A 26,406-nucleotide genomic window follows, 5' to 3' on the forward strand; every position below is an offset into this window, starting at 1 on the left:
GCACCATCCACAGTTTGGGGGGATTGGGGAAGGCTTTTGAGCCGTGTGGGACTTATTGCTCGATACGAATCGATTCGAGAAGAAGTAGCAGTAGTAGCGCACGGGAGATATATATGTGTATCGAATGGCTGGAAACAGGATGCAGCTTGATTTACGCTAACGAATAAAAACGGGCTGCTGGCCGATCGTGCGGAGAGCTCTCGGCGTTTCAAGCTGCTGCTGTGATCCGTTCTCCCGACGATCGAGTGTAAGATTGTATCGAATCGTATCGTTCCCACCAACGCCACATTTGGATTCCCACACACACACAGAGCTGTGTGCATGTGTGGGCAAGGAAACTCACACAGTTTGACTCGTCTCTCTCTCTCTTTCTTGGAGCTTGAGGGCCTTTTTTTGTCCTCCCATGCATACCAACGACCGGCTACGGTTCCCTTGGCTACGTTTTCGTAATAAACGATAGCATAAAGGAAGCCGATTGTGATTTATCATTTTGATAGCGTTCCAGTTCTGCAGGCGGCTCCTTGTCGTGCACATGCTGTCGTGGGATACAGGGCGGCGGGCCTGCAAGAGCTGATACGAATCGTTTTGCACGCGAGTTTAGATAGCATCTTCTTTGCCAGAGAGCAGTGGCAGCAAAGATGGAAACGCTTTTTCTTTTTTTTTTCTCCTCTGGTGAGAATTTCTCGATTTGATGATAAGTTATCTTTTTTATCCCGCTTTTCCCAGGGTGGCATTTAAAATTGCGAATAAAAGGCAAGGCTCCGTGAATAGAGTGTGGAGCCGCAACTGAGGCTCGAACGATAAGCAAGATGTAATATTCAATGGTTTGAAAATGAAGATAAAGTTGGCGATAAGCCGTGAATTGAGGTATCGATTAAGGATGTTCGATTATTGGAAGGCATTGTGTCGTGGAAATGATATCTAAAGGATGTGGGTGATGTTCATCACAGCATCTCACGCAATTTGAAGTGTTCAGTACTCAACCTTTGCTGCCTTACACCTGAAAATATCATCTCCCAAGTCATTTACTTACAGTGCTGCACTCTTTCCAGTATCTGCTGACTTGCTACGAAGATTTAGCTTGAATGGCGGGGAGAATACATCGTCATCTGGTGCGCATCAAGTGTGCGCAAGGCTTACCTCGAACTGATCACAGGTACACACACCGTACTGGCGGTGGTCACACTCGCAGCAGTAGTACTCCGAGTCCCATTTCGCCAGCTGCCCCTGCTGGTGGCCGGGCGTGGTCGTCGTGGTCGAGTGGCCGCCCCCGTTCGGCATGCTGCCGCCCGCCGGCGGGAAGAACACATCGTCCGGCTGGTACTGGTGGTGCTGCGCGCTGCTCATTGTCGTCGCGTTGTAGTGCCGCTCCTCGAACGGGTCGTCGTACTTGCGGGCCCGGTACACGCTGCACTTGCGCTCGAGCGCCCCGGGCGCCGGGCTGGCCAGCGGCCGGACCTCCTCGTCGTCCGTCAGCACGAGCGGCTTCAGCCCGAGCCGGCCCGGCGGTGTGGCCTGCGGTGTGGCCGGCGTAATGATGATCGGATCGTTCGGTATCTGCAGCGTCAGCGGCTGCGTGAGCGCGTCGGCATCTCCGGCCTCCTCCTCCCCTTCCTCCTCCTGTTCCTGTTCCTCCTCGTCCTGGTCGTCGTGGCCCAGCTTATCGAGGTGCTGTTGGGAATGATGATGGTGCTGGTGATGCTGCTGCTCCAAAAGAAGCAGCTGCTGGGGATGATGGTGCGGGTGGGCCGGCTCGCCGAACCCGCCGAGCGTTTGCTCGGGCGTTTGCGGTGGCGTCTCCTGCGCCTGGGAAACGAGCGGCAGGGTGGCGGTGGCTGACTTGGTGAGCTGCTGGCGCCGCACCAGCCGGTCGTACTCGCGGAACCCGGTCGGTTTCGGCATCGGCGGAAAGGATGCACCGGAGGCGGGCGGATGGCCCGACGGTCCACCGGCCGCACCGTGCAGATGGCAGGGATGGGCGGGCATACCGGCAGCACCGCCCGCATGGTGATGGTGGTGGTGGTGGTGGTGCGCGTGTCCCAGGTGTCCCGGACCGTGTGCGTGATGGGCAGCGCTGGGCGTAACGGCGGCCGGCCCGGTGTAGGAAGCGCACGGATGGTCGGCGAACCGGTGGTGCATCGGCGGTGCCGCCGCCGGTGGCTGCTGCTCCGCCCCCGGTATGCTCGTGTAGCCGGCGCTCAGCTTCCGGTGGTGCTGGTGCGGTGCGCGCAGATACGACGCCGGCAGCTGGTGGAAGTGTTTGCTTTTGGTCGGCGTGGTGGCCGCCTTCGCGGCCAGCTTCTCCCGCAGTATCTGCTGGTTGGTGGCCTTGTTTTTCGTGTTCTGCTGGGCCTGCTTCTTGCGAGCCTGGCGTGACGCCAGCGAGGCGCCACCTGCTGCTGCATACATCTTGCGCTTGCGTTCTTACACCGGCACGGGTGACTAACGGTTGCTACAAACGCGGCTAGAGAGGTGGCTACTGCTTCTACTGCTGCTGCTGCTGGTGTTGCTGCTAACAACAACCTCACCACCACCGACAACGACGACGATAACGATGGCGCAGTGTCGCATCCACAACAATAACAACAACAGTGATAATAACAACAATATGATAACAGCAATAATATATAACGACGACGACGACGACGATGCTTTCGGGTGGCGATGAAGATTGTTGTGGGTGTGTGGGGGTGGCAGCTGGCCGGAAGATTGGGGTGCGGGTACGTGTGAAGTATAGTGCCCGAATTTCCACCCCCTACAGGAGCTTCGCGTCAGCCTCTGGCCTCTGGCGACGAGTTGGGGACTGGTAACAGGATAGCTTTCGCGGGGCGTTTTGCTTTCTCCCCGTTCGTTTTAACCGCTGACAAGTGGTTTGATTGGTTGGCTTTTGGATGGGAAGGTGAAGGGTTGGTGGGAGGGTTTTGACGGAACGACTGACCGATGGGATGATTAGTAGACGAATATAGCTCTATATAGCACACAGTTGTGAGGAGTAAATCACCTATACGCTTACAACAACAACGGAAGCTGCACGCTCTCTCTCTCTTTCTCTCTCGCTCTCTCTCTTGCTTTCTTTTTTCTTGTTCTGTATCTGGCTACTGCTTGATCAATTCACACGGGCCTATATCGCTACGGGCACTTCCCCCTCCCGACATTTATCTACACGCATGCAAAGTAAGACGGTATCGGTTTACTGTGTGTCTATGTGTTACTTTCTGCTGTTTGTTGCTGCTTTTTTGGCGATTGAATTAGCTCTCCTCTCCGCGCACAGACACACTTACAAACGAGCTGCTACTACACTACACCGTAACACTGAAACGCCTTACACTTTACAGTATCCTTTTTGCGCGCAACATAAACCTCTGGGCGCACGCTTGCAGGGACACTTTCGCCTCCTATCCCTTAACCTCTGTAGACAGTTATCAAAAAATGCTTATTTTTTGGGTGCGCACTAGGTGCTGGATTTAAGATTAAGTTTTTCACTTGTGTGTGTGTGTGTGTTTGTGTGATTTTGTGTGTTTGTTTCAGCGTGTATGTTGTGTGTGGGTGTATTTATTACAAGGGAGTAAGAAAAAATCTTGCTCACCTCCTTGTCTAGCTATTTAAACTTAGTTTTGAACGACAATTCTCGCTACTGTATCGGCTATCGAGTGGGTTTTGTTACAAGTATGTGTGGTTTTTTGGTTTTTGCATGATGTGTATGTTGTTTGTTTCTTATTCTTCGCGGTAAGCGTCAGCGACGAACCCCTCCTTTTTGCTTATGATTCGTTTTTTCCTTGCTTCTTCGTTCTTTTCAGTGAGTGGAGCGAATGTAATAGTAAACGACGATAGAAGTGGAGGCGCACGACGATTGCTCTACTACGAATGGGGGGAGTTTTAGAGTATGATAAATTGCACACCTCTACACTGTCGGCAAGTGATTAGTACCGCGCGTCCTAAACAGACAGACAGACAGTCAGAGACACTAACAGTCAAAGCACAGTCACCTCCCGGCTAGGAGTAAATGATAGAAAACCAACACGAACACTCTGTCGCACGCGGGTGTTCGTTCTTCACCTGCGACGTTCGCCCCCCCAGGTGCAGACGGTGTACGGTTAAGCCCGCTAGTTTGCATGCAGCAGTACAGTGGTTAAGTATACGTTTAATAGTTTTCCCATCGATTTTTTCGAACGCTACAGCAACATTCAGCTACCATTCAGGTGATTAGTGCGGGTTTGCTCAAGGATACATTCTACACACACACATACATACACATACATACATACACACATGGTTTTGCATAGCGTAGTTTAGGTGGACCCTGCAGGCCACGGTAGGTGTGGAGCTTTCATTGCCGCCACCGCCAGGCGACACGTTTGGCCGACGGAACGGAGGAGAAAAGCAGTGGCAGAAAGGGAATAGAGCAAAAGTAAACTAAATAACTTTGTCTATCTCAAATCCGCTTTATAATCCGGATAAAAACCGGATAAAACCGCTGCCTCTTGTACACACCTAACCTAACCGTTTCAACCAACACCGGTTGCTGTTCGTGTAAAACAATTACCAAAAATATGACAAACCGTTACCGAGCGATACCAACATGCTGCTAATAGTGACATGCAACGCGTTTGGGGCGTATGCACTGTTACGGGTGTTACGGATCGCTTGCAAAAGGTAACATTACTACAATACAATAATTTCATCTACCGTATATACCATACATATATCTGCGTGTGTGCCTATATGTTGTTGCATCGGTCAAACATCAATTTTCGCTTGTTGGCTCGGCACACTTTACGCGATGTGTTCCTCTGCTGACACACTGTCTTGCTTGTTTTTTTTTAGAAAATATGGCTTTGATTGAAAGTGCGTCCAAAATGGGGGCATGCGCTTGTGATACTTCCTCCTACTTGCGCCTTACTAACAACAAACATCGGGTATATTCTATCATTCGGTTATCTTATATGTTTATATTATTCGTGTGTGTTTTGGTTTCTGCTGTTTCTGCTGGACTAACTCGTAAAATTACTGGCAAAGAAACCTAACCCCGTGCCGATCGACTTTGCTTCACTGTGTGTCAATATTGCTGCCGTTTTTTTCCTTCTCCAAAAACCATTCTCGCTACAACCTGGGCCGTTGTGGTCGTGTACACAGTGTGCTGCTACGAATGTCAACGGTGGTGCATCCAAGTGCATTCGAAACGGTGCCTAATCGTGTGTCGGTAGAGTTGCTTCACTCGTGTGTTGGCGTGTGTGTGTCCCGCTGTAGCTTACAATCGTTCTCTTGCGCTCTCATTGCTAAGTATAATTATTTGTATTAGTCACATCCTAAATTACCCCATTCGCCTTGCAAAGGCTTTCAACCTATCTGCTGCCCCGCTGTTCCGGGAAGTTTGCTGCTTTGTTGTAAACCACATTCAGTTAACTTACAAAAAAATACAATTTCCCAATAAAATATTACTGCTAGCTAGGCGCAATCTGGCGTACGGTAAGCCGCATCCGATCCGGATCGACTTTCTCTGGGGAAGGGATTTTTGGGGGCTGCGCGTCTGCACGTCTTCACTTAAGACTTAACTGCCTCGAAAGATGGGCCTTCAAAGTCACGTGCAGGAATCGTTTGTGCGAATCGTCTCGAACGAAAAAAGCCTTTATTGGGGTTTATCATACACTAAACATACATCCGATGCCTTTGGTTTCGTTACATTCGCAAATATCTAACTAAATAAACAACTACCACAACCGGCACGATTGTTCAATTCAGGTTATCGGTTTTTTTGGTTTGTTCGTTTTGGTTTTGGGGTTCGTCGGCTTACCCCGCTCTAGGGGTGCTGCTCGTAGTTCCAAACCGTTTTCGTATTGTCCTAGTATTTTCTTTTGCTTTTGCTTCCGTATCGTCCCTCGGTCCCTATATCAACAAGTGCTTACAAATGTTAACGTTTGTAGCAAATTAGAAAAAAATAGTAATGTATCAAAACTTGTACTAAAACCTGTCTGTCCCGCAAGAAGCGTACGTACGATTGCTTTATGTATGTGTGAGTGCGCGTGCGAGTCGCTTACTGCAACACTTGTTGGTGTGTATTGAGTGACCCGAGCCGTCCGCTTTGGTCAATGACGTTGCTTCCTTTTTTTACGATAAATCTTTCAATGTCTTTTGTATCGGTATAAAAATAGGGTACTGCAAAAGTAGTGGACGTGTAGCGCAGTGGGTAGGTGGGGAAGTAAAAGAAGCTTACAAAAAATACATTACAATTCCTGTACCTGTTTACAATTCCCAAATTTGGTGGTGGATTTGGAAACCACAGTTGTGTGGGGTTTCCCGCTTGCTTACTTACTTCGCGATCGGTTCAATTCATCTACCAAGCGTATTGGTTCCGTGTGACTTTCAACTGCTTTACCTGATGAATAACTCTCCTACCATAATAGGTCTGTGTAAATATCTCTCTTCTCCTAAGACTGCTTCTCCTCTGTGTGTGCGTGTATGCAGCTCTTTCTATTTTACTCACAAAATGGCTCGGTTTTTTTCGGGGATCGAGAGCACCGCGTAAGATATGGTAAATTTATACTGCGCCAGTACACTTAACGAGAAAAGGGAGTGTTTGAAACTTTTAACAGACAATTGTTGTGATGCATTGCACCGGCATTGTATCGCTAGCGTATAGGTGATTGTTCTTTGGTGTGGTACAGGTTAGGACGGGAGGGTTCGTTTGTGAAGGATCATTTGGGAAGGATATTCGATGACACCATTCCATTTTAGATAGCCGCTAAACCGCTGTCAATGTTGATGCTATCTGTATCCCTTCAGTTTCCGTTGCCGGCTGGCGCTGTCGTTGGTGGGCTAGATAGCTAGGAATTAGAAGAATTGGGGTTAAGCGGGAGAATGTAAATTGTTTAGTTATGTGGCATACATAATAAGGATACAAATTGCGTGAGATGGTGCGAGATGGACGGCGAGGTAATGATATGGCGTGGTAGTAAATATGCTCAATTGACTCGTGAAGTATAAAAGACAATGAACTTGTCTTCTTATTAAAGTAAATCTTTTACTTATAATTGCACTTAATAGCACACAACATTTTCAGCTAAATTATCTTTATCGATCCCGCGTACCCCGCTGTAGGTTCGTCGTCGACACAAATTACTCGTCTCGTGCAATGCCCTTTGGTCAGTGTTGGTCGTGCGTCTCATCATCATTTCCCACCGTCTGACCCGGGGGAGACGCAAACACGGTTCGCCCGCTCGCCCCGATTGAAGTGTGGAAATAAATCAAATCACGGGAAAAAAGGGTGAAGGCTCTCTTTCCTGCGAAGGCTTATGGGGCGTTTTTTTTGTGTTTGCTAGAACGCTCGAGTGTGTTGTGGTTGTTATGAATTTTTCCCCTTCTTAAATATGTGTGCGATGGGATATTCGTTTGGTGGTAAATAACGGGTGGTAAAACCCCCTTCGAGTAAGCTCCACGTGGCACAGCGCGTACCCATCAATCGTACCCACTAGGCAGCTTTATGGCCGCAATTTGGTCCTGTCTGCATACTCTCCAAGCTCCCCCCCCCTTCCATATAGTGGTATGACGATGCTTTGTTGCTTTGTCGTTGTAGTTTTTTTTTATCTTATCGGGGTTTCCCCGCTCACACGACCAAAAACCGCGGCGCGCACGTGGCGAGGACGATGATGGTGTGGGTGAGGAGGATATTTTCAGCTACTTAGCGCAAATGAAAATGTCTACGGCTTTCCACGCGCTCGCGCTCGCTGTCTCGCTCACCCCTCGGTTCTGTTTCGATATGGGTGTGATGTCGTCATCACCGTCCTCATTTAATGGGGCGACCCTAGTGTAAGGGTGTGCTGGGTGCGCAGCCGGCTGTACGGGTGTTGGATCATATCATGAATAATGAATATTGTTCACACGCTGGTTCGCCGCGCGTACACCAAAAAGCCAGCGGCGGTTTGCACCAAAGTTGATCGTTTGCGCTGTGTTGTTTTTGTTTTCTTTTTCTTTTCCTGGTACGGTCGAATCTAATTGAAGACTAACTTCCCCGTTTTGGGCAAAGCGAAGACGCCCCGGGGGTGGTGAGAAGGGCGGGAAGAAAAATCGAATCACGACCGCAAGCCGAGCATTGCTGACAATTGGGGTGGAATGAGTGGTAGTAGTAGTTTCTAGCAACTACTCGTGCTAAGAGAGTTGAATGACGAATTGTGATGTGTGTTAGGCTACGAAAAAAACACGATTCACAAGAAAACACTCATACATAGTTGAAAAGAAAACCATTTCCCCTCTTTGGTAACGTATAACGTGCAGACCAGCGGGAAAGCAAAAAATCCGGCCTGTGCACACAGAAGTTCTGTGTGAAGAAATCAATATTCTGGCCGCGAAATTGTAATAAATATTGCTTCCGGCAGCTGTGTGTTTGTGGGCGGAACTTTCAGGTGGTCAGAATTAGCCAGTTTGTTCGTGGGAGCACAGCAAAAAACACACGATGCGATAAGGATCGTACAAATACTGCATACTGGGAAATGTTTGGCTGCAGTTGCAGCTGTTCCGAGGTGCAGTTGGCCGAGACTGTCGCATTGCCCTGTCGGGGCCAGGGTTTATGATTAGTGGACTTGCTAGTACAGGAAGGTGAAGGTGAAGCTTCTTATGCCATCAATTTCCTTCTTTTTCTGTTGCTGGTACGATTTGTTATGCTTACTCTTTGTTGGTGTTTGACGTTATCGATAGAGAAACCAGGTACAACTCTATCAAAGTTCAATATTTTGCGATAGAAAGTAAAGTCAGTGACGACCAGGTCACACAACAAGTTGGTTAAACAAAATGAAAGCGATTGAGTAAACCCAGCGTTTCCTTCACTTTCAAGCAACTGTGTGGAGCAGCTGTTGTTACGTAAACATTCTACGTTCACGGATAAATATTTAAGTCCATCGAATCGGTGCAGTTAAGGAGGCGGGTTGTTTCGCATGGGAGAGGATTTTATGACGCGCTACCCGTTGATAGAATGTTACATAAACACCTGGGAAAGGATGTTGCCTTGCTGCTATTATGCCAGCGATTTTAGCAAACAAAGGATACAGTTTAGAAGCTTTTGAAAATGGAAAGGTCCAAAAAGTTAGAAAAGTGTATTGAAACGACATAAAAATACGCAAACATTTTAACAGCTTGATAAAGCAGGGTTGATGATGATTTGGTTGATGATATCAAAACATAAACATCAAAACATGATATCAGAAGGTGAGTCGGCCATCTGTTTTACGAGAAAGATCTTTGGTTTATAGAATAAATGCTTTATTTATTCATTATATCACTATATTTTATCACTTTTTTTTTATTAAAATTATCATCAAAAATCATATCATTGCTATAATTAAGTTAGGATTACTCGAAAAAGTAAGTAATAAATTTACTCCCATACTGAGATAAAGCAGGAATCGCGTTATCGTCTCTAGGAAACGTTTGAATGAACTTGAAGTACCTTCGGGAACAGTTGAATAACGTATTGTTGTTAAATGTAGTCCTCAAAGCAATCCAAACTCTTGATCGATGCTTTGTGTCGCGCTCTGATGTGCTGTTCTGACAAATCTTAAACGAGTCTCATAATAGCTCTGGAAGACTCCAACGAATGTATGAACTTCATAACGCCCCACGACAGTGCTTCAGGGTCGAAAACTGACGACGAAGTAAACTACCCTCTACTGTACTTGCGCTAGTAATGCCCATATTAATGGTTATTGATCCACTCACAATGTAGTGTTGAGCACCGTTGGGGCCGTATGGTAAAAAGTAACAGGCGAAAGCGCGTCTAAAGACGTGTTCGTGAAAAGCACCAAGGGTGGGACACGCTTTACCCCGCTACGAAGGGGATACACATCCGGCAAAACTGTCATAAAATCGTAAACTGCATCCTTTTCTTCTGACATGACAGTCATTACGGTCTCCGCAATGCCAGCTCTTCCTCTGTAGTCCCTCTCAACCCGACGATGCTTAAAATTAAGTTTTGAAAGTTAGCAGCTGATTCGAGCGCGTCGTAAAACGATCGTGCCAGAAAATGGGAATGGAGGACGGGACTGTGAGGGTGTCTTTATCGCATACACTTTTCCCAACCACTCCCCATCTGGCGCTAGAAAGCGTGAGGAATATGGCAAAGGAAGTAGGCAGATTTTACGATCGCATTTCCAAAAACCCAGCGCCGCTACAATGTTTCGGTCGGAGGCAGTGGTTTGGTAAGTCGGGATGGTTAATCACGACGGGTGCGTTTTTTTGTTTCGTTCTCTACGAATTATAGGCACTTGTTTCGTTCTTTTTGGAGTGGTATTTTTTCCCGCTTCTGTGGTATGTTGTCTGTATCTTCTCCTTAAGGCGACGGTACACTTTTGCTCGAGTGTAACTTTGGAAATAATTTAGCTCTATAATTGTGTGCACCATGAAGGGGGTTCTCTTCGCTCTTGTCAGTCCCGTTAAAACTAGTGTTGGGTAAATCTGATTCAGATGAATGAATCTGAATGAATCTTTGGAATGATTCAATCAATGAATCTGAACCTCGGTTGGGAAGATTCATGCATCTGAAAGATTAATGGAGGATTAATGAATATCGAAAAATTCATTAGTCTCGAAAGATCCATGAATCTCTAAAAAATCAGAAAGCTCTCTAGCTTTTTATTATTCTTCTTCTTGGCGTAACAACCTACGTTGTCTCTCTCTTTCTCTCTCTCTCTCTCTCTCTCACTCTCTTGTTGGCCTGATCACGATAGACCTACGTGGTCATGTCAGCCTATACAGGCTTTCGAGACTCCTCGGTAAGTACCACCTAGCCGGATAGTTTGTTTTGCTACAGGAAGACGGTTCATGCGATGTTTGAACTGACAACGGGCAAGTTTTAGGTGAGATTGGGCAAATTTAATATTTTGGAAATCGTACATCTCTGAAGATTCCTCCTTAGAAATACATGGATTTTAATGGATTTATGAATCTTAAGAGATTCATGAGTCCTTGGAGATTCATGAATATTTAGAGATTGAAGAATCGCGAATCTTTGAAGAATCGTTAATCTTTAGAGATTCGTGAATCTTCAGTAATTCGTGAATCTTTGAAGATTTGCGAATATTTAGAGATTAATGAATCGTTTAAGATTCGGCTCCAGATTTGAATCATTGATCACTGAAGATTCATGAATCTGAACGAAATCTCAACGAAATGAATCTGAATGAATCTCAACGAAAGATTCATGAAACCCAACACTAGCTGGTACCCCAGACCAGACTGGTGGTAATAAGAGAGAATTTCAAACGTCTTTTTGATTATTTCGTTCGTATCTTGTTTCGGCGCAGCGTTGGGTTTAATGATGCCGCAAGTTTAATATTTTTTGACAATTTTTTTAGTCTCCGGTGACACAATTTGTTGAATTGTGTAAGAGTAAAGAAAAAGAGCTCCCGCTGGTTCGATAGCTCTCGGTGCAAATGAGCAAGCAATCCTAATGAAATTATTTCCAGCAGCACTTGCAGCAGCTGCAACGATAGCATTGATAATTCGTTCCGGAAATGAATGTTGGAAATTGAATTCATTTAATTTTGCAAAACCAAAGCCCGGTTCGTGAGATGTTTACCAACTCACCAACCAAGCGGCGGGTGCGGACCGTGGGCAGGGAGGGATGAGTCGCTGCGATCGATCGATTTTGTGCCAGGGCAAGTACGGCCAGTTAAAAGTCGGCAGTCGCCACATCCGGTGGCGCTAGTTGGAAATGAACAGCTAAGAGATTCTGCACTTGGGATGGGAAAACGAAAGAACTTAAAAAACTACATCTCCCCTCCCCCACACACTCCTTCACCACAGCACACGGTGAGCAAGATACGGTGAGACAAAATAACTACTTTAGCCTTCCAACATTGGCGCCATTCGGAGGTTGTGTGCCCTCACACACACACAGAGCCCCAAGTGAGCCGAAGTGGCGGGCCTTATTTTGATTTTATTTCACGCTCCGCAAAAGATTCGCTTTTGGAGAAGTATGTGTTTGTGTGTGCGTGTGTGTTGCTATCTCTTCCTCTTTGCTTGTTTGTGCATCGAAGAAAGCACACGGAAGAAGGTTGCGCAGTTGTGCGTCGGTGGATTGCCGTCGCTGCGGCCTCGAACAAACGCAGCATCGATAGTGACCTGATAGCAGGGGGCTGAGTGCAAAGGGGGCGGTTGGGTGCAAAATCTGATCACCATTTTGCGTACCCGGTGCTGCGAAGATGCGAGTTGTCTTCTTCGATCGCGCGCCCTGCTTGCTGGAACGAAGCCCAACTTTTCCTTTTTTATCCTGTCGCTTATCGCCACTCCGCCAGTCCCAGGATCTTCCGTCCCCCCTGTCACCTTTAAATCATGTGCATTCTGATTTATCTTTTACGGGGGTGGAACATAGCAAAGGAAAGCTGAAACTAAAACTAAAAAAAAAATCCCATCCCGATGCACATCCGTAAGAGACAGAAGAGGGCGCTTCAGCAACAGCGGCTGGGGGCGGCTGTGCTTTAGCGTAGAGCGAACGCGGTAACAAATGTGTAAATGGGTGCAAAAGGGGGGGCACCCCATACCGGTGGCGGACGGAGTGAGAGACGTCCTGACAAACGCTCCTTTCGCAACGTTCCGGGCGTCGCGTTGCTTGGGCATTTAGAATGCACTACTGGGAAGGCATCCAAAAGTTGCCTCCAGCCGGTTTTGGCAACGCTGCGCTGCTTTCGTGGCCTCCTTCTTGCACAGTGTTGCCCTCTCCCCCGGTGTTTGGGAGGTGGGAGGCAGCCACTGAACAGAACGACCAGTTACGCGTACAGCATAGACACTAGGGCAACACGTGCACACTACACTACACACACATGCATACATGCTTGCATTCGGGTAAGTTGATCTCCGCCGCTCCTCAAGTGGTGGCGTGTTTTTTTTCTTTCTCGTGTTGACGAAGGCGTTGAAAGATCCAAAACAACCAATCGAAGGGAGCCAAACTTTTGTCCATATCGCCGGGCACACATACATCTTCTGCAGCCGCGAGGGGCCAATAGATAAGTCGGATTTTTGCTGTACGTAGAAGAAAGCTTATTCCGGCGAGCGCGGTGGCGGCCCGTTTGCTGGAGGCATCCGCCCCAGACCTGTCGACGGCGCCTGGGATTAAGGTGCTGTGATGGATGGAAAGGAAAGAGAGAGAGAGAGAGCCTCGGTGTAGGTTTAATTCGATCCACTCTTACCATCTGATCCTTGTGGGAGGGACGATCGTTTTGCGAAGGAAACAAAAAAGTCACAAAACCCACTCCCCGGAAGCTATGTTGGAGCAAGTATTCTTTCGGGTTTTGCCTCTTTTTGTCTACCTCGATCTTTTGAGCTATCGGGCAGGATCTGAACGGTGCAGTGACGTAGTTTGTCGCTGTTCACGGGCGACCAGCAGAAAAGAAGCTTTAGATGCTCGGGATACCTCCCCCACGATCGATCGGGTTGGTTTTGGGTTTGCTGTGTGGTGCAACGATTTTTTATGCTTCCATCGTTCCATTTTTTTTTTGCAAAAACATTGAAAAGCATCAATGGAAAACGCCTTTTTCCGCGGGGGAGCACGAATGAAAGGTAATGTTGTAAGGAAGGCGCCAGGGAGGAAAAACGGAGCATTGCAACATTGCAACCGTGTCGTACCCGCTCGGGCTAGTACTGCCAGCCGCCGTTCGATGCTCGAAATGGAAATGTTCCAATTCCCATTCGGCGCTGCGGGTACGGTGCTGCGGTGTGTTGCGAGGAGAGGGAATGCAGAGGAGGGGGGGGGGGGGAACGTTTGATGAAATTGTCAGTTGACCTTCCATGGAATCAAACGGCACGGCGAGGGAGGAAAGGGAAGGAGCATTGGGGACGGCAGGGTAGAGGCAATGTCGTGGCAATCGATTTTGATTCCGGAATCGGTGGGTGGGCTCAATGCATCCATTTCATTCACACGCCAGTGGAAGAGAAGCGCGAGCCGGGCACCATGCATACAGTTGGCGATATACAGTGGTGATCAGTACGTTATGATTGCTGATATATTTATTTATTTATATATTAATTTTTGGACAATCGTTATCAAATGGAAAAGCAAATGCTTTATTTAATGCACAAGTTAATTGAAGTTGCTAATCAATACAATAACTGTAGATAACAAAATAAATAGCATCAATAGATCAATTGTAATTAACTTCAAATAATTTAATGGTAAATTTTCAAGTATTTTATGGTTCTAGTGAACCTTAAATATCAAACAATTATTCAAATCAAATTATTACATTATTCTAATAAACTGGTAACTTTACGCTAACGACCGTCCCTGTAGCCCAATGCACTATGCTAATTTGTTCATCGAAGTGGAAATTAAAATTTTAGCTCGTTGACTATTGTGCTTAAATTAATTTGCAAATCCAATTTTTCACCTGCACCAATTGCCATTTCCCTCCCCGGTGCAAAAGTCTAGTTGGAAATTGATTTAACAGGCTACACTTTTGGTACCAACCTGGTACACTTTTTCCTTTTTCCACCCTTACCGCTCACTTTCGAAAGAGATTCAATAATAGTTTTCGTCTGTCCGTTTTGTCACCAATAATATACACGTTCTTTAATTTCACGCGCCACCTCGAATAAATCACCCTTGGCGCGTCCGCTATCTTCCCCACCCAATGCTAACCACCGTTGACAATCGATAGTGTAGCGGTTACCGTTGACGGCTCATTGTGGGCCATCGGATAAATGCCGTGTCTATGGCAAGGACTAGCACCGTCTGATGGGAACGAACAAACGAACGAACGAATAAAAAAACCACACCAAAATAAATGTTAAATAAAACGAGTAAAAATTTGTTTTTACCATCAGCAATCAGCTGTGGGGTTTGGGGCAACGGGTTGTCGCACCGGGGAACGGGATTTATATTTCGCGGTTTGACAATTCACCGCCCAGAGAATGTTCGCATCCGGGGCCAAGGGCGCCAAAGGGGGGGGGGGGGGGGGGTGGAGTGGGGGGAGAGCAGAGATAAACCACTTTCCTGCCTTGCCGCGGTGCGCTGCGTGGTGGGCAAAATTGTCGCTCGAGGAAATGTCAAAACCACGGAGTAAGCGTGGCGATAGTGATTTCATTTGGTCGTGCTGCCCTTCGCTTAGTTTGGTGAAATGGAGCGGTGACATTTGCAAATGAGGGGGGTAGGGGGGGGGAGCGGCGGGCACTGGGAGTGGTCCTTTCCCATCATAACATTGTCATCGCTTACGCGCGCTCTCTCCCATTGCGAAGAATTGATTTCTGTAATGAATTGTGCTCGGCGGACACAGAACCGCAACAAGGACTGCTGGTGGAAGTGGTTGTGGGTGTATCCTGGAGGAAGAAGACAAACAACAAATTCGTTCCTAACCGCGCACTAGCAGCAGGGTCGAACGCTGCGACATCTTTGATGTCGTTTGTCAACTCCCCAATGCCTGCCTGCCTGCTCAACCCTAAGTCCTCAGGGCGAGCCACATTGGGTGGATATTTCATCGCAATCGAAAACTCCTCCCCCCACCCCCTGCAAAGAGGTGCCACAAGCAAACGAACGAACGGCAACCGATGGGGAGAACATTTGCTTTATTGCATTCATTTTGTTCATTCCTTCGATTATTTATGTCCGAGTTTGTTCAAAGGTGGCATGCTGGGTTAGCGAAGGTTTCGGTTGCTTTGGATTGTTTTAACGCTTTGTTCGCTTTCGTGCGCTTCTAGCGTTCGTTCGTCGTTAATGTCAACCTTTGGTTAAGATGTTTTGCGTCGTGCGTTGCGATTGATATTTTTATGCTACCATGCCCTTTGAAGCATGAAGCTCTGTAGCACGCAGCGAGAGGAATCACCAGAAGGGCAACGTTCGAGTGAAGTAGAAACTGTTAAAACTTTCATAAAGATTAGCCCATTCGGTTGTGGCTGTAGATTGAAGAATTAAATTACGTCCGGTCATAAAATTTGCACAACATCTTTCGGGGGGAGAAAATGACGGCGAACGAGGGACGGCTCTGCTCACCAAATGAATCTCAATAAAAGGGCCAGCAGATCAAGGTGATCGATATTGGGAAAGTTTTGTGCGCTGCAACTTGAAGTGGTCGGGTCGTCCTCCCATCGGGTTTGCGGAAGAAAGGGCAGTCGAGAAAAGGTGACAAGAAGGAGCTGAAGTTGGGAGAAGAGAAATTTAATTTCTCATCCCATGTTCGCACGTGTTTTGCATTCGAGCAGGAAAGGTGATTCTCCATGGAGGGAGGATTGCCGTGTGTGTGTGTGTGTGTTGGGAGAGCTGGTCCGAGAAAAGATTTAACGATCGATGCCGCATCGTTGTCATAAATATTTTGTCTCGATTTGCTTCCAGCTGGCACCGGGCCCATTGGATGGAATTTATCACCCCAGGGGGCAGCCAGGATTGATCGTGGGCGGATTGGAGTGGTTATGTTTGGACGAGGGAATGTGTGTGTGTGTGTGTTGTATTTCTCATGCTATTCACGCTGGGAAGGTGTTTTGTAAGAAGCTAAACAATAGTGCACTTTGTGTGAGCGATTGCTTGAAGACGTTGATTGTTGTTTTAAAATTAAAAAAAAAATATATTTATAAATGCTTGGTAGCTTTTATTTGAAAGTATTTACATTCAATATACAGGGTTTTCTAGGAGTTCTCATAGCCGAGGGACACTTAATTGACTCCTTCTTCCTGAAATGAACTTAATGTAATGGGAATTGGATTCCATAGCACCCTTGTTGGACAAATCCAATAGGAATTGTCAAGGAACTCTTCCCAAAAGGGTACCATAGAGTCCAATTTCTAGCAAATGAAGTTCATTTGCCATCAGAAAGAGTCAAGGAAGTGTCCCACAACCAGTGTTGTTAATTGTCGACATTTTTTTATGATATTCGCAGTAAGCGGGTGTCAAAATCATTTTTTGATCATGATATTCATGGTTACCATGACACGACTTTCCAAAAGCGACAATCATTTGTGCATTAACAATCAATGCTTTGGCGATGACATGATTGCAAAAAATGTAGAATGAATGTCATTTGACATTTTTCAGTGAGAATCCAGAACTGCTTAATCGTGCGTTTACCGATACTAAGCCATTAGACCACTTGATATTTTCACTCAGTGAACCAGGAAAATGGTATTCTCTTACAGGAGTATAGAAATTCACGCGAAAACACGAAAAAAGGATCCATTTTCGATGAAGATCTAGTTCACTTGAGGTACGGCAAAATCAAAAAGTCAAATGATTGTAGCAGAAAAAATATCATCGTGTCAAATGATATTTTTGTCCGTGATTGTCGAATGAATGCGTGGATCTAGAATGCAATGCTTCAAAAAGTATCATTTTGTAAAATTTTATGTCGACGACTATCACCGTTCGCAACACTGCCCACAACTATGAGAACCCCTAGAAAACCCTGTAAAAGGAATTAACTACGATTTTAAGTTTTATAAGTTTAAATTTTAAATGAATATTAGGCGTTTTTCGTGTTTGGAATTAAATCATTGATATCAGATATCAGATATCATATTATTCGTGTTGATTGTTTTAACTTCCGAATGTTTTTGGCAATTTGCTTTGCCGTTGTTCTTTATGCTTTTTTTGCTGGACTGGTAATGTTTTGCACTTCAGAAAATTAACACTTAAACACTTAAAAACAAAATAAGAACTAATGAAAGTAGTTTTGAAATTATCCCTCACAAACAGCAAGTCCTCTACCTAAGCATTTCATGCGGTTGATGCAATCACTTAGAACACTGTTTTGGTTGAGTTTTACAGCAAAAGTGGTAGGTTTATGACGTTGTTTCTCTGTAACATAAAAAACTAACATTTCCTTTTTGGTCCCTATGAAACCATAGAAAGCTCAGGTGTGTGTGTGTGCATGCAGTTTTGTTTGATGAAGTTTTGCCTCCTCTCTCCATGTTGTCATAAAACTATCCCAAAATGAAGATACAAACACGCTGCACTACCTACCCATAGCATCATTCGCAAGGATGTCTACCGTAATGAGCTCCCAGCAGCAAGTCATAAAACTTTCCAGAAATTCTTCCAAGAATCTGGAATTGCATGACCCTGGTTGGTGTGTTGAGATGCAGAGCCCAAAGGAGAGATAGCATAACATTATCATTCCCCACTGTTGACGACTCGAGTTGTGGCCAAAAGGTTAAGCACAAGTGGACACGCGGCGGGATTTAGTGTGCCGTCGTTCAGGGTACGATAAAAACGAGACAGGGCGAGGATGTGTGATCAAGATTTCGGTACACCGCAAGGCATGTGTTTAATACGTGTATGTGTGTGGCTGTTCAGTAGGAAGAGCGAGTGTTAAGAATAGGGTTGATGCTGTGCCGGAGCTATGGAGCGGTTAGATGCAGCATCATAAAATAGTTTTCGATTTGTCGGACATTGGAACTGGATGATTAGAAGTGGAATAGACGATTAGTAGCTAGGGCTGTTGTTTGGTTTTTCCAGGCAAATTTAGCATTATAGTTTATTGAAATATATGAGATTTGGAGAGGTTTGACAAACTTTTATATAAATTAGTTTTGGAAGCATAGCATAAAGGTAGTTTGGTAACTGATTTCTTACAAATGTACCCTACCATCCCGCGTTTCAATCCATTTAAATTGAATGGAAATAGTGATCCCCTCGACTTGTCCTTTGGTTTACCCCTTGAGACCCATTCTCCGTTAGCAGATGTGAATTTTCTATCCTCAACTCGCTTGACCCTTTTTTTTTTTGGCCGCTCAGCCGTAATTTCCATTCGCAAGCAAACCCCGACCGACCCGTCCACACAATTACGGGCCATGTTTGATCTTCTTGTTTGTCGTCCGCTATTCATTACTTATTGATTTGTACGATCCATTTACGGTGCCTTCTCGTCCACTTGATTCCGTTGATTCCGTCCCCACCTTCACACCCATTGTGCTGCCATGTGGCGTAAGCAATTCCTCTGTGCCCTTGTTTTTATCGCCCGGCGGGGGCTTAAGACCACGGTCGGAATAATGTGCAAAGGCGGGCGCGGGCGTTCATGTAGCGAGCCTTGTTGCGAATGGCACCGAGAAACGGAATCCTTTCCAAGGGTGAATGCCAAAACCACCCCCGGTCAGTGGCCGGAGCTAATCCAGTCTATTCCATTAGATCACACGCCCCGGGGGCGCCCCCTGATCTGTGCCGTGTCGTCGGAGGCTTGAACGCGCCCAGTCAAATGTGGTTAAATTTATCTCGTTTTCGTTTTATTTTCGTCTTTGGAGTTGTTTTTTTCTTCGCACTCCGATTGTTGAGTCAGTTGAACGAGACCGAAAGGACGTGCCTTCGCTTCCCTCCCTTAGCATTCTTTTCTGTTCGCTAAAATCTCAACGAGCGAAGCGGCGGAATTCATTAAAAAGTGAAATTTTTGGAACCGTGCTAAATTTTGTATCACTTTAACGCCCTTTCTTGTCTTGTTCATGGCACGCTCGTCGTGAGACAAGAATGCCTGCAGCGAGCTGGCTTGGTACGAAAAGCGTACCCGTCGCCACCACCGCTGTGCTAAATAGGGAATGAGCCGTAAAAGGATTAAACCCAAGCGGAGAAGAAACGGATAAACCAGCACCGACCGAATGGGTCTCGTTGGAAATGAGAACATTTTTTCTCTCCACCCATTCCAGTTGGTATAGTAAACCCACGGTCGGTGAAAGGTGTGAATCCGTTTGGGAATTGATCTGGCCGACCCGAAACCGGGCGAAAGGTTGCTATTTTTGAATCTCGACAATGCAATCGGAAATAAAGGTGTCAGGCGGTGGGCGTAACACGTAACGCGCAACGCGTCTTTCAGTTTGATGAAAGTTTTAGCAGACTGGAAAAGGTAACGCAAGGAGACTCGTTGAAAAATGGATGCAAGAGAACGGCGGCGCTGGATGGTTGCTGGTCGGAAAGCTCAGCACGAACAAGGCTGCTGGTGTGCTACCAGGGTGGACCAGCAGCAGGCTGCAGGGAATTTATGTCGAGCGTTGAGCAATTTCACGGCACAAGCCATTCCTACGACCGACCCGTCTTTGGCCGGTGCTCTCGCTACTGCCAACGCTTTCTTTAAGGAATGTAGCGCACGCCGAGTACGGCCGGTTGTGCTGCTTGCTCCGTTGCTGGGCAATTTGGCACGTTACTATAAAAATACATTTTACGAGCATGTTAAAAGGGTGAGTTCTCTTCCCCCGCAGGAACACAGTAATGCGAAGGAGAAGGGCAATATGTGTGGGTTTAGCTCGTTTAGTAACGGCTTTAATTGCAAAAAATGCACATTAAAAGTCGTACGTTTTATGCCCGTGGTTTGGAGCCGGGGTTTGGCACGGGCAATGAAACGGTTTGTTTTAAACCACACTCACACTCACTCTCACACACACACACAGCTATGAGCACGTGTGGTAAAATGGCAGTAAAGTAGAGAGTTAAGTGATTGCATTAATGTTTAAAGCATAAACGTTTTCTCGGGGTTTTTGGCTTTGATTTGGTTGCATTGGTAGTGGAGTGATTTAGCTCGAGCGGGGTGAGTGTCCAGGGTTTTCAGGGAGGGTGTACTTGTTGCATTTTTTATTATATATTGTAACTATTTTTAATTTATAAGGTAGATTGTTAGATATGTGATGAAAAACAAAGTACTATTCATTTTATACTCAACATGTGTCTTCTATGAATGCTAGTTAAATGTTTTTCACGGTTATTAATACATGTTGTACCACTAGAAAATTTAATTGTTAAATACATATTACACTTACGTATACATAAAATACATTATAAATAATAGTAATAATTTGTTGTTCATCGATTTTGTTGCGTGAAATTGGTCGTTCAAAAGGACATTCAATCACAATCTGCTATTCTTTACAAACTTGTTGTTTGAAAATCAATCCTACAGTACGGTATAACCGCACCATTTTTTTATGTGCATCAATGTGAATAATTTAACATCGATTCAAAATCAAATAACAATCGCTGCATTGTAAGTAAACATTTCCCACACACTCGCATTGGAATACAATTGGTAAATAGGGCTTTTGAAAGCTTTCCAGTTGGAAATAATTTCTTCCTGCGGTTGTTCGATTCACGCTTTGCGCACTGTTACGCTGGGGGTACTGTTTTAAGCTTGTTGGGGAAAAATTACAACCATTACTTTGTTTTGCTTGCAAGCAGCGGCGATATATAGCAACAACACCAGCGGCAAAACAACGCAAGGTAGAGAACGGCACGTTTTTATCAACGCCACGTGCTGCAGTGTGGCAGTAACGGGTGAACTTGCGCCATTAAACTTTTCCCAATCGACGAGAAACTTCCGCATACCGCCACCGGTTCGATCGGCACATCCGGTTGAGGGGTGGGAGAATTGGGGAGGGGAGGGTAGTAGTAGCCATGAGGTGGCAATAAAAAATGAATGGTTTTGGAAAAGAAAATTTCACTTCACGTGTGGGCAGAAAATACAGAAAAAAAGTAACAGATTCTCTAAACACACATACACAACAGTCCTCCCGCTCCCCATCACACTATTATTGTTGAATCCACTGAAGGATGCTTTGGGTGAAAATCGACCACTTGAACACCGCTCTTATGTGCAACGGGGAGGGTGGCGGGAGAGAAAAAACGGAAAACGAGAAAATAAATATCTGCATAGAATGGCATTTACGGGGCAACGCAGCCAAGAGCACAGGATCGGAACCGGTTTAACTGGCTTCATTGCATCGTCATTTTCCGATGTTTCTTTGGTCCGCGCCCCCGGTCCGATGGGCGAAGGGGAGCCAACCGGAGCCAACCGTCAATGCAGTGCGCACACAAGGCAGCATGGAGCCTGTTACAATATGCATCGAGCCGAGGAAAAGAGAGAGGAACGTTAAGAGGGGCAACTGGTGAATTGGTTTCCCATCCAGTAAAATGCACTTTCACTGCAGTTTTTGTTGTTTATTTTTCCATCAACTTGTTCCTCTCCTTTTCCACACAACACCCGCCATCCGTTGGGGCAAGGATGTGTACTGTGTTGTACAAAGAGTAGCAGCAGCGGCGTCGACAAAAGGCACCACCCAACAACCGGTGCGCTGTTCTGGTGCACCACTGCCTGGGAAAGTATTAACAGCTGGCTTTTCGTTCTTCCCGTGCCCCTTTTCCTCATCGATGTTGATGGGCGAGTGACGGGTTCGGGTCAGCAACAAAAAAAAGGGGGAAAGGAAAAAATGATTATAATGAGGAAATGGTGCATTTTTTCTCTCTCCCACCTCTCTCCTTTCACACCAACACACCACGAGCGTCCATCCTGCTTCGCTTTGTTATCCTTCTCGACTTCATTCGAGCTCGCCCGTTGGTGCTGGCTCCACGACTGTTACTGTGGTGCTGCGTTGCACGAGAAATCGGTTCGCCGAAGTGGATGACATCGTATTTTTTAGCTTTAATTCACTTTTTCCTTCGCTCATTCTTCCGCTCGCCCTGGTGGTGGTCAGTGTGTTTGTGTGCGTTTGGGAGCGGGAGTTTTTTTTGCTTCGCTCTGCGGCTTGCGGAGTAAATTATTCATGGCCACGATTGTGTAGCGCACGCGGCGGGGGCCGTGTGTATTTGTTGCGGTTTTGCGGGCTTTCGGATGAAGATGGATGAGAAATTACGAAACGAAAGACGTATGGTTCCAATCAGACAGAAAGGCAAAGCGATAAGCAATAGTAACAGCAACAACAGTCAGCATACAAAACATAGACTTTGGGCAGGTTTTTTGCAACGTTTTTTTTGTTGTTGTTGCTGCTTGCCACCCATTTCTTCCCTCCCGTGCTTCCGAGCTCGAGCTGCAAGCCGCAAAACATGAGTATCAGCACAATATCAAACAGACAAATTTGCTATATCCCCAAGTGAAGAAGGAGCAAAAGTCCACAAAAAAACATAAAATGTTACTAGGAGCAGTGTGAGGAAATTTTTGAGCAAGGCCTAAGCTTGGTCGACCGGTTGGCCGAAGCGGCAAGAACTTAATTCCCCAAACTCGTCGATAGCCTCTTGAATAGTTGCTGCTTCTCCTTTTTCTGCCGCTAGTGCCTTCGCGAGGGTTTTGCCAGCGCTAATTTTTGATTAATGATGAGAGAGAACATTTTGTTTTCGAGTTGATTTTTCCGCCTCCCGGGTGTTTCTTTTGCTCGGTTACAGATTACGCTTCATTATGGAGCGAGGTAAAAAAAAGGCATTTTTAATTTCTTTTAAGGCAAAAAAATGGATGGTGAAACAGTGGGCAGTTTGCCAGTTCATATAAAAAAAAAAACAAAATAAAGTCTCTGACGTTGTTTTATTTTCAACTCAGGTTGTGAAGAACAAATTGTAGATTTGTTTTTAAAACGCTGTTTGAAATTAAAAACGTCCAATAGGGAACAGGTTACAGCACAGCAATTCTTTTCCTCATTTTTGCAAAGAAAAAAGCTTTTGAATCCCAAACTGGCTATTGTTAGTGTTCGATCTGGGGACTTTTTCGCTGCAAACGTTTTTCCTTTAAATCAAGATGAAAAATCCCATCCCAAAAGGGATCCCCCCAAAACATATTGGTGTATAAATCAAACATTTTCGGTTCATTTTTTCCTCCCCCAGTGACAAAGCACGATACTGTGGTCGAAGCTTTTACCATTTTTATTCCCTTTTGCCGTTTGTAGATGGCACTTTTTTTTGTTTTTTTTGTTTGGTTTTGGGCAGCTCCCACCCAAATCCTGTCTATTCCCTGTTTTCCCACGATTACTACTGTCCATCCGTTTCGTTTAATGTTTATTTTTCCTTTTTTGTTGGCCCGGGATCATGACCGGTTTCGGTGTTCGGCTGGATGGATTTTGTCATCACACACACACACACCCAAGGTCAATCAGTGGATGGACGATTTTCCCCGGTCTGGGGTATTTCAGGGTTTCTTTTTTTGTACTATTTCGCTTTTGTTTTGAGGTCCCCGGGAACAGTTAGTCGAGTACTGCTGATACATCAACTTTGAGCTCGAGTCCTCAACGTGTTCCCAAAGAGTATTGAGAAACCGTTTCGGTATGCGGGCCATGGAACCGCGCGTATTGGGAAGGAAAAGCAGCAAATTGTGTCGCTTTTCATATACTTTTGGCAGTCGGGGAAGAATATGGATTGAGTTGTTAAAGAGCGACATTTTTTCTTATCGTCATCAACTGTGTTCTCGGTGGTCGATTGCGTTAGAGAGGGAATTCGTTGGAGTTTTCCCACGAGGTGCGTTCTCTTTTTCTCTTTCTCTGTCTCTCTCTCTTTTCAATGCTGTGTTTGCACTGACGAACGATGAATTACGTTTCGTGGGAGGGTTTCGTACTGTGTTCATACACCGTTTTTCATTTAGCATGAAAGCAAACAACGGTCGTTTGGGATTGTGAAAAGAAAGATAAAGAAATGTTCCCCCATTCGTTACAAAATACCTTTCGACGATCGCTTTACCGTAGGTGGAAACACAAAAAAAAGAGCACCAACACTGATACACCGAGACCGCTGTGCTTATCCGACGGCTGCTGGTCGGCTAGCAGCGCGTTGCACCATCACTAACAGCATGCCGTGTCGTTCACACCACGCACTTACACACACACTTCACAGCACTTAAAATCACATTTTTTACCCACCCTTCACTCGCATGAAAATACTGCACGGCAGTAGCAGTTGCAATCACAATTGGAGCAACCCAATGCACGGTGCACTATTTGTCATTTCTTGCAGCTTCGTTTGCACACTTGCACGACATCTTTTAGCAGACGAAATGGTTCTCTCTTCGGCACTGTACCGAACGGTTCGTCTCGGAGAACGAATCACTTTATTGCCTTCAAGTTTTGATTATCAAACTTGCAACTGGTGTGCCCGCGGTGACGGGAGGGCGTTCCCGTGCCCGAGAGTAAGCATTCCCGCAGCGGGCAATAAAGCACTTGGAGTAAAGCACTGATAAGAGGGCGAGTTGGATCGCGTTTCGCGAGCGCGACGGGTAAAACAGTGCAATTGCAACGCTGTGCTGTGGTTGTTATTGTTACACAACGTTCTTCTTGTGGTGTTAAAAGATACAAGTTGGTCGAATTTTATCGTAAGGCTTTCGTTTTTGTTCAGAGTATAAGAGTGTCCCAATGTAGGAGCAAAAACAAGCCGTTACACATCACAGAAAGTAGAGACTATTCAAATCAAACACAGCTAACAGTGGGAATCCAATTATTCGTGTGTGTGTGTGTTTGTTGGTTTCTTATTCCAATGCACTTTTATATATATTTTTATAGACACATTGCACACGTTATCCTTCGTTCTGCATCTCTGGCAGCTTGCGTAACCAGCATCTTGACGATGATCGTAGCATCTTCGAGCAGTCGTTGAATCGAAGAAGTTGTTGCACAAACTCGGTATGGAAACGGAACTGCACCCGCTGAGCACCAAAAACTGTATCCAATGGAATCTTCTTCACTCTAGAGCCCTTGCGCAACCTTCCCGATGCTCTCTACGATCGGGGATGCAATATAGAACGCAAAGACCACACGCAAGACAGTCGCACAGTTGGAGACGCACTTGGAAAAGCAGTATTGCTTTGTGATGCTGACGAAGAAGATGGTGAAAGCAATTGCGAGCCACGCCAAGAGGTTTGTGTCGTGCTGTTTGTTGTGAGGGGGATGGGCAAGAGGGAAGATGTCTAGGGTGTATCCTGGCAGAACCGTGGGCGGTGTGGTGTGCATCGACGGGCCGCACTTGTCAACTGAACTGTTGCAACCGATCCGAGCGTCAGGTTCGCCCCCAAAACAGTGGAAAGCCGTAGACACGCGCGTACCTTCGGCATCGGGCCGCCTGGCTGGTTGGGACAAGAGCGCGCTGTTCGTGAAGTTTCGTCACAGTTGTGACGTTTTTTTTAACTGTTGTTGTTGTTGGTAAGACGCGTACTTGTGAGTCAGACGCGCGAAGTCAGCGCTATTGAACGATTGTTGTTTGGAAAGGAAAGACTTTCGGGGTGATTACTTTGCTCAGAGTTGCTCAAATTGCTTCATTGCGTTACTTTTTCTTCTTATTGCGCACTGTTGTTGTTGTTGTTGATGATCACCATTTCACACAGGGAGGTGTAGGGGTGGTATGCATTACACAAAGCACTCGAAACAATCGCGACACACGAACACACACACGGACACATTTAAATACGCATTTACACGACACCGATGAAACGAATAGTGGCAAATGGAGCAGGAGAGCAGGCACAATTGCCGGAGAACGAGCGGGGGCTGTAGTGTGGGTGGTGGCGTCGGGCTGCAAGTGCACTCCTGTGTGTGCTGCTCGACTCGCCAGAAAGTCGACGGTAATTGTTGGCAGCGGAAAGGCGTTGGGTGACGACGATGAACTTTTGCTTGTTGGAGTAGAGAGGTAACGTGTGGGAGCGCGTGAAGAGTAATTGGTTTCGTGGTGGTGGTGTTGGGTGGTGTTGGGTGAGAGCGAGGGGAAGTTACAAAAAAACCAATCCG

At 46.1% G+C, this 26,406-nt stretch overlaps 1 protein-coding gene and 1 long non-coding RNA gene across 4 annotated transcripts in view; both read right to left on the reverse strand.

Annotated features, from left to right (window-relative positions):
• LOC120959969 (uncharacterized) overlaps positions 1–6,821 on the reverse strand; it is a 70,694-nt gene extending 63,873 nt beyond the window's left edge. For both annotated transcript variants that reach the window (XM_049609414.1, XM_049609413.1), the window contains exon 1: positions 1,141–6,821. In XM_049609414.1, coding sequence (XP_049465371.1) covers positions 1,141–2,409 — 1,269 coding nt within the window. In that variant the 5' untranslated portion in view covers positions 2,410–6,821. The remainder of the gene's footprint in view (positions 1–1,140) is intronic.
• The window catches only part of LOC125907429 (uncharacterized), an 89,852-nt gene extending 63,873 nt beyond the window's left edge, over positions 1–25,979 (reverse strand). Inside the window, exon 1 of one of the 2 annotated variants that reach the window (XR_007452633.1) lies at positions 25,970–25,979. This is a non-coding gene — a long non-coding RNA (uncharacterized LOC125907429). Of the gene's footprint in view, positions 1–25,810; positions 25,821–25,969 lie in introns of those variants that run through there. The other variant, XR_007452632.1, reaches the window with a different exon arrangement.
• Positions 25,980–26,406: the final 427 nt, after the last annotated feature.

The sequence above is a fragment of the Anopheles coluzzii genome, chromosome 3 (assembly GCF_943734685.1).
Source record: "Anopheles coluzzii chromosome 3, AcolN3, whole genome shotgun sequence".
NCBI lineage: Eukaryota > Metazoa > Arthropoda > Insecta > Diptera > Culicidae > Anopheles > Anopheles coluzzii.